General features: G+C 33.3%; 1 protein-coding gene across 1 annotated transcript in view; it reads right to left on the bottom strand.

Annotated features, from left to right (window-relative positions):
- Positions 1 to 9,396, bottom strand: part of cplane1 (ciliogenesis and planar polarity effector 1) — a 44,437-nt gene that overhangs the window by 6,106 nt on the left and 28,935 nt on the right. Inside the window, 14 exon segments of the mRNA XM_043231751.1 lie at positions 108 to 239; positions 318 to 351; positions 447 to 482; positions 2,231 to 2,359; positions 2,444 to 2,525; positions 3,632 to 3,852; positions 4,726 to 4,915; positions 5,003 to 5,127; positions 5,741 to 5,812; positions 5,884 to 6,018; positions 7,257 to 7,305; positions 7,391 to 7,496; positions 7,811 to 7,977; positions 8,945 to 9,286. Coding sequence (XP_043087686.1) covers positions 108 to 239; positions 318 to 351; positions 447 to 482; positions 2,231 to 2,359; positions 2,444 to 2,525; positions 3,632 to 3,852; positions 4,726 to 4,915; positions 5,003 to 5,127; positions 5,741 to 5,812; positions 5,884 to 6,018; positions 7,257 to 7,305; positions 7,391 to 7,496; positions 7,811 to 7,977; positions 8,945 to 9,286 — 1,820 coding nt within the window.

Raw genomic sequence — 9,396 nt, 5'->3', positions numbered from 1 at the left:
AACAACACAGCAAAAACTGCTCAAGAATGACTTAACTATAAGAGTTTTGTGGTAATAATAAATCCTGCGTCTACTACAGGTGTATTAGTTGACTTTAATCATCTCACCTGCTCGGCTGAAGCGTTCCTGATCGGGACACATCCAGCGCTGATCGGGATAAAGCGCCGTCTCTGATCAACTCACACAAAATGTCCTTGACGTCACTGAGGCCGCTGACCCCCAGAGTGTCCTCGGCCGGCCTGAAGAGAGAGAAACACGACGAAATCAGGACAAATACAGAGGACACCGCCGGAAAGAGTCAAATCCTTCAGACTCACTTCACGGGATTCTCAAGCAAGGACTCCATCACATCTGCAGGAAAACAACCAGAGACACACACGTCCATGACGTCCGCTGTGTAGGTGTGTGTGTGTGTGTGTGTGTGTGTGAGCGTGTGTGTGACTCACCAGGATCAGTATCTGGCTCATGCTGCTCCAGTTTCACTGAAAACAAGCAGATCGTGTTAAAGAGAGCCCCGAGGAACCTTAAACACAAACATACAGTTCAGTTCAAATTTATCCATAAAACACTGTGTGACTGCAAGAAATAATGCTGTTCTCGAGACATATTTCATTTTAATTTAATAATTTAATAATGTTTTTTATTTCACATTTTTTTATTTTGAGGGGATTTGAATAGTACCAATTATATTAACGAAATATTTATGATCCATTTATGACCTGCGAAACATGTTTTGAGCATAAAAATAACTCAAACTGTAATAAATCTTAAATGCGCAGCCTTAAGCTCTTTCTTAAAAAAAGCCACTTGCTAGATTATTTCTGAATTAACTTAAAAATGCTTAAATGTATTGTTATTAAGACTGCACAAAAATACTATTTTAAAACTTAAAAGCCAGAAATCTAAAGTTGTGCTCTGAATTTGAGGTTACTATCATAAAAAATGAGCTTTTAGATTTTGTTTTAGCACACTACTAAACAATACAACATTTTTTAAGACGGTTTAAGCTTTTCAAATCATTTGCATGATTTTTGCATGTGTGTTTATATAGAAAGTGACACATCCTTTATCAAGTGTTATAAAAAATTAAAAAACAAAAATGTTCATTTTTTTCCAGATGAGACAAAAATAACCGAACAGCAACAGAGGGCTAAATAAAAATATATATACATATTTAAAAATTAAAGCAAACACATAAAATACAGACTGTTATAAATCAGAGTGAATGACATATTTTAAAAAAAAATTAAATACAGGTAAATATTCAATATTACAATTTATTGTGCTTTTTGTTTGCTTTTTAAAGACCAGGCAATGATCATACCCTGTGTTATATTAACAAAGCAATGCATCACATCTTTCTGAATTTTTATTACATATACAGTGTCTATTTAAAAGGGAAAAATAAACTTTCAAGTATCATATATATATATATATATATATATATATGATACTTGAAAGTTTATTTTTCCCTTTAAATATATATATATTAATGCAGTACATATTGATATTTTGAAGGCTTTTTTGTGTATTTTTCAATTTTATTAAACAATTAATTCATTTTCTGTGTGTTTTTAAAGTCTATACTCTTGACAGTCTGAATTTGTGTTTAATAAAAAACAACTACATTTTTTAGAAAATTATTATGGTATATGTTATTAATATTTTGAGTTAGGGTTTATTTGTCCGTTTTCTATTTATTTATCTTAAACACTTAAATTGTTAGCTACGAGTTTAAAATCTTCTAAACCTCTTTAGTCTTTCTAAACACAGCTTTTGACATGATTTTTGTATGTAATTTTTAGCTTTAGTTGTTTAAAAAAAACTAACACTAAAAATGAAACGATAAACTAGCAACCTAGTAACCTTTAAAGAAACACACGAACAGCAAAATCTAAAATCTAAATTAAAATAAGAAAAAATAAAAATTATAACCAATTCAAAATAATAATAAAATGTCAACTGCCCTAAATAAAATAATTATATATATATATATATATATATATATATATATATATATATATATATATATATATACATATATATATATATATATATATATATATATATATATATATATATATATATATATATATATATATATATATATATATATATATTATTATATATTATTTATTATATATATATTATTGGTCATTTTAAATCATTTTAAAAGAATAGAGATGGTTGAGTGAATGGATTCTAATGGAAAGCCGTGTTGATCATGTACCTGTCGGAGGAAAGCGCTCGTGATGGGCTGAACTTCGGATCAGTGCAGAAGGAGATAAAACCTCCCGGTCTCGTGTCTCCGGGTCGGCCGTGGCTCCAAAACGATGCGGTGAAGGACAGTAACTCCTCACTGTTCACACATTCAGCAGGACCGGTAAACCACTTTGTCTGTTCTCCTCTATTTCTCTACATAAAGCTGCTGAAGCCGCCTCACCTTCTCGTACGACCCTGAGAGAGCTGGACTGAGGCTTGTTCTCCGTCACTGAAGGACTCAGCGTCTCAATAGTGTTCACCAGCTGAAAGAGAGCACAGTCACAGCTAGGCTCGGGAATCGAAAATCAATTACAACCGCTGAATCGGTCAGGAAACGTATTTTAATTCAACCTATCAATGTGTGCATCTTTTATTGTCAGCTGGAAAAAAACAGCTGTTAAAAACGCATTTGCCTTTGAATGATTCATTCAACAGATTCTCTTAGAAACACTGATTCATCTAGTAATAAAAAGCAGTGGATCTTAAATGCATCATTGAATATTTTCATGGTTTTCAATTAAATGTTTTGCAAAAAAAGAGACACAAAACACTTGAGACCAAGGCAAAACACACACAAGGAATGTGTTTTAACGTGGTTTTTACTCCAAACATTAGTCGAGTATTTAAAATAATTAGTTTCGAGTTGATGTGGCTTCTTACAAAGAACAAGCAGTGCTAAAGGCTGTTGGTTACAACTGCATTTTATACTTTTTAATAATGAAAATGTTAATAACTACAATAAAAACTCGTATTATCTAAGTCAGGGTTGCCAGGTTTGCATAGAAAAAACCTAATAAAAAAAAAACAGTAAAAATCTCGTTCCTGGGGCTACACATAGGGTCACCGGGCTCACTTCAACCCACGGATATGAAAAACAACCCACGGCAACAGTGTTAAAGTACCGCAATTCTGCAGACTTGGCAACACTGGTCGTAGTCTTGCGTTTATTACTCAAGCTGAATCAATGCAAGCAATTAAAAAGTGCTGTATGTACGTTTTTGACTCTACTAAAGCACAAAAATGCCATAACATGTTTGCAGATATTTAAGAAATATGCTAAATAACCATACTTGTTTATATGGAAAACAATGCTACAGTCAAATATTCTCCTTTTGGCAGAATGTGCGTTCCGGGCCCGAATGTCTGTCTCTGTTTTTGTTCATGAAACCCACCTACTGCCAGTTTACCCAATTTGTACTTTGTCGCCCCGGGTTGCTAGTTGGCGGAAAACACTTTTTACAGTTTTTCATTTACTGTCAGGTGCGCTTGTTCTTGTCGGTGCCATCAATCTGGCAACCCGCATCAAGTCAAGTGAGAAATCCTCTGCATACAGCACCTTTAAATGTTTATTCATCACGCAGCTTCTTACCAGTCTGGTGCTGGCGAACTCTCGGTCGATGTTATCAGCGATGCTCTGCAGTCTGAGCAGCTGAGCGTCCATCTCCGACAGCCGCGCTGAGATCTGACTCCTGGACATCACCAGCCGGTCCAGAGCGCTCGGAGGTGAAGCACTAACGCCCGCCAGGACGCTCAGAGTCACGGGGTCACCGCCGAGAACGACTTCGGGAGGCATGCGCACTACTGAGGGACCTGCAGGAGGATCAGACCAGTCAACACAGATAGCAGGAGCGTAACAATACACGTACCTCCCTTATATATACAGCTGTGATCATAAGTTTTCATACCCCTTGCAGAATAACTGAAACTAAATAACAGGGATCACAAAAATTGCATTTTTTTATTTAGCGCTATTGTGAATAAGCTATTTCACATAAAAAAAAAAAAATATATATATATATATATATATATATATATATATATATATATATATATATATATATATATATATATATACACACACTCCACATATAAACTAACAACAATTTGTACCAAAAAAAATACCCTTGATTCTTCATAGTATGCGTCATTTCCTGAATTATCTAGTTATTAATTTAATTATGAGCAAATTTGTGTACGTAAAACAAATTAAATAAAAGTCTGTCAATGGATACATTTTCGTTTTTGCGATATTTTCTAGCGTACTATTAATGTTTGTATTATTTAGTTATAGCTAATTTAATTTTTAGCGACTTTTGCACGCCCCGTTTGCTTCAAACATGGACACAGTTTAATGAAAAAAAGTTTTTTTCCTGGGAAATCATGCGAAACACAATTTTCACAACATTTTTTGGGGCAGATTTTGTTCTTTACTAGACACCGTTTCATTCGCTTGCAACAAAAAAAATGCTTCACGCTTTAAACTAGGCTTACAGGCTTATAATAAAATAATAAATGAACAGGTGTAAACATAAGCAGCAAAACTATCATAATAAAACATTACAAAAAATGCACGTCACCAATCAATTGAATCAATTGTCACTTATTATTGAAATATTAAGTTATATCGTAGGTCGAATGGCGAAAACGCTGCACTGAAAGATGGTTTTATTAGTGCTTCTGTACCTGGATCCTCTCCTTCCAGATTCTCAGTGAAGGGCTCGGTGTCGTCAGGGGCGGAGCTTAGGTCCTGTTTGTGGGCGGGGTTTACGACAGACGCCGCTAGTAGGTGGAGCTGAGCAGATGAGGGCTGACTCTGAAGCAGAGCGCCGTCTGTCAGATCGATCACGTTGATGAACCTCCGTCCCTCTGGATTCTACAAGAACAGAGAGACGACCGAAGCCTCAGCCTCAAAGCGTTCAAGCGTTCTTACGCTACAATACGGGTTTTATTGTTTCCCTACAAGTTCCGAGCCAGACTCCGCGGGGCCTGCATTCTCGGCATCTGATGATTTTTCTTTAGAGTAGCGAAGATTCAGGAAAACGTCTGGAGGAACGACAGGAACGACGTCTATCAGCCCTCCTTCAGCTGTGGAGAAACACATCAGATACACAGCGGAGACATTCACAAACAACGAGCTACATCAGTTTTAATACATCATATTTTTTCATCATCTGACTGGATTCTTCAGTTTTCTCAGTTATTTATTATAAATATATATATATATATATATATATATATATATATATATATATATATATATATTTTATATATATATATATATATATATATTTTAATATATATTTAAAATATAAAATATATATAATATATATATATATATATATATATATATATATATATATATATATATATATATATAAATAATATATATATATATATATATAAATATATATTTAATATATATACATTTTTTTTTTAGACAAATTACAGTGTAAATGTAATATTTTCCCCATTTTTCTGTCGCTGCTATTTTTGTAGACCATCTTTATTTCTTTTATTTATTTTTGCTTCTGATGCTAATAGAAAAAAAGTGTTTCTAATGCAAAACAAAAATCTTAACCCTTTAGCTACGTTTAAAAAAGTTACTGAAACTTTATTTATTAGCCTAAAGTAATAATTTATTTAAATATTGATGATCTCGAGTGCTCGTTCCGGCCCCGGATCCATCTGACGAACTCACGAGCAGACGGCATGCTGGGAGAAGAAGAAAGCTGGACGGAAACGGCTTCATCTGTGACGGAGCGAGGCGGTTCTGGAGCAAACAAAGGCAGAGGTTAGATCGGTGAAGTTAAAGCACACGATCTCAGCGATCCGAGCACGCACCTGCGTCGGTGTTTGTGCAGGCGTCCTGGATGTCAGGAGCTCTCTTCTGAGTGGAGGCCAACGCATGCAGCTCGGCCGAGGACATGTACGCCTTCTCCAACAAGCGCTGTCCGGACAGCTCCGAGTCAAAGCAGCCTGAGCAAAACACATGCACGTTCATCCACAGCTGAAGAACACAAGGAAGACGGGCAGAGCTCGGGAAGCGATGCTGATACGGCGAAAACTACCGCTGGGAACTAAATACATGCTTAAATTACATAAAAAATTACTTTGAAAAATAATAAATAAATGAATAATCCTAACTTAATTACATATGTTGTCTTAACCAAACTAAAAAACATTCAAAAAAATTGAATATATATATATATATATATATATATATATATATATATATATATATATATATATATATAATAAATAACAGAACGTAAAATTACTTTAAAATTAAATGCAAAAATATAAAAATTGTGAATCATGCAAATTGTGAATCAAAAATATCACTTGCACAAAAAATGAGCAACTAAATATATAAGATGTAAGAGTAAACGATTAACTTATTTAACATGTTCTAATGGAATGTATAAACATTTATTTTGACGTAAAACGGACAAAATGCATAATAAAATCAGGTTTGGCGATTGAAATAAAGCTTTAAAATTATATAAATGTTACATGAAGAACTTAAAAAACTAACTGAAAATGACAAATGTTGTTAAAATAAAGTCAACTTAAGCAGAAGTACTGAAACAAATTAAAGCTCAACAGAAAAGTTAAATAATAATAAAAAAGTTTTAAAACTATATATAAAAGTGAAAATATAAAAATGATTACCTCAAAATATCACAGATTTACAAAATGAGCAATTAAACACAAAATATAATGATTAAGAAATAATTTAAATTACTTAAAAAAACTTAAATTACTATAACTAAATAGAAATATAAAAGCAATTTCTAAAATAAAATAAACCCTGACAATATAAAATTAAAAGCTTTTTACAATATTAACAAAAGCTTTTAATTTTATATTGTCAGGTTTATTTTATTTTAGAAATTGCTTTTATATTTCTATTTAGTTATACTTAATTAAATAATTTAAAATATATTTTTTATATATATAATAATATTATATATATATATATATATATATATATATATATATATATATATATATATATATATATATATATATTATTTCTTAATAATTATACTTTATATTTAATTGCTCATTTTGTAAATCTGTGATATTTTTAGGTAATCATTTTTATATTTTCACTTTTTTATATTAGTTTTAAAAACTTTCACAATATTAAGAAATCCTACAAATGAATATGAAGTAAGCTAAATATGACTGTCAGAAACAGATTTGCTCACCTGAAGGAGAGGTGTAGGCGTCCGTCTCGTCCGGCGCGTCTTCTGCAGGCTGAACACAACAAACACAACAAACACAACATGACCGACTTCACCCTCATACTCTACAGAAAGGAAAAGTTCATCAAAACACATACAGTTTTGGGATCCAGAGACTCCGGAGGTATGATGGAGTCTTCCGGTCTGAAAGTGACGGCAGTACTGTCCTCCTTCTTCTTCTTCTTCTCCTCTCTCCTCTTCTGTCTGACGAACACAAAGGCAGAATATGTAGGATTTAGTTTAAGTAGCACAGGTATATAACAGACAACGATACACAGCACAGGTCAAAATGACTAAATGTTGCTATTTTGTACATTTCCTACCATAATATTTTATGTTTAGTAATATCGACTGCTAAAAACTTCATTTGGACAACTTTAAAGGTGATTTTCTCAATATTTAGATTATTTTTAGCATCCTCAGATTTTAAATAGTTGCATCTCAGCCGAAAATCATCTGATCCGAACAAACCAGACATCAGTGGAAAGATGATTTTATTAAAAAAAAAACACGGTCACCTCTTGACGGACGGGCCGCTTGTGATCTTGTTCTGGGGGACGGGGTCGGTCTGTAAGAGCTGTAGTCTGGCCCCGGGGCCCGTGTGTGTCGCTGGGGCCCGTCTCGACAGCTCCTCCAGCGGGATGAGACGAGGCGTTCGTAGCGGAGCAGAGCTGAAGCGCCGGACCTACAAACATCAGTGTGTGTCTGATCACTATCCACTAATCCACTAGAATCTTAGAGATATGAATATTACCATAAAGTTATGGGTGTTATTCTATTAAATGAGCAAAAACTTTACCTGTCAAAATATTGCATATTGTGTTTTTAGTACGAAAATTAATAATTTAATGGTTTGATCACACTATTATTGATATTCTCATTTTTATATTCTTGGTTGAAGTGCTGTGCATTTTTCAAAATGTTATAATATAATAAAAAAAAATATTGTTCTGAGTCATTTAATTATTATTTAAACCACGAGTACATTAATTATAAATTAAGCAATTTATTTATTTATATTTAACTATAAATTATATAAATTATTATATTATCTAAAATTCTGATGAAAAAATGTATTATTATTAAAGTCATGAGGATGTGTAAAAAGGAATAAAAATAAATTATAAATGTCTTGATTAAAATAATAATAACAATAATAATATATTATTATTAGTTAAATAATACAATATAAAATTATTGTACAAAATTAATATATTAAAATAATTTATAGGTAATTAATATTCTGAGTAAATAGGAAAACAAAAAATATATTTTACATGAAATAAAAAGTGTGTATGTATATATATATATATATATATATATATATATATATATATATATATATATATATACTGTAATATACAGTGAAGAAATTATATTTTTGCTTTTATGAAAGTCTTCATAACAGATATAAAATATATTATATAAAATTAAAATGATTGTAATGAGTAAATTAATATTTATTTACTCTCAGCAGTAATGATTATTATCTAATACATTTAGTAAATGTTATTTAAAAATGACTATTCCCATTGATATTGTTACTAATACATTTAGCGAAAACATTATTATGACATACTCCGCTCTCGTACAAAGCTGTGAGCAAAAAGTATTTCCATAACAATCGGCTGCTGGTGTAAGACGAGACTCACAGCAGCAGGTGGATCCGGCTCTCTGTGCAGCAGCTGAACTCTGGGCAGTCTTGCCGTGGTGGATTGTGGGACGCGAGGCAGCGTGACGGGCCGCTGGGTGTCCGGGTGAAAGCGCAGCAGGGGAAGAGCCGGAGGAGCTGCCGGAGCTGCCGGCCGGACACACGAGGGGTCAGACGCGGCCCAGGCCTGCCTCACGGGAGCCGGAGGAAGCTGCAGGAGTCTGAGTCCGTGTGTCCGAGCTCCAGCGGTGGTCAGAAGCCCTCGGGACGTCGGGATCAGGCCCCTGCCCTGAGGGGGACCGTCCTCCGGCCAGTCCGAGCCAATGAGCAACTGCTGGACTTCCTGGGAGAGATTCAAGTCAAATACTAATTAATAAATATTCCATCAATAAATACATACACACAGATTATTATAGATACATTTTTAATGACCATAATATTTTATTATTATTG

Source organism: Puntigrus tetrazona, unplaced genomic scaffold (assembly GCF_018831695.1).
Source record: "Puntigrus tetrazona isolate hp1 unplaced genomic scaffold, ASM1883169v1 S000000401, whole genome shotgun sequence".
Taxonomy (NCBI): domain Eukaryota; kingdom Metazoa; phylum Chordata; class Actinopteri; order Cypriniformes; family Cyprinidae; genus Puntigrus; species Puntigrus tetrazona.
This window is presented reverse-complemented; position numbering and strand designations above follow the sequence as displayed.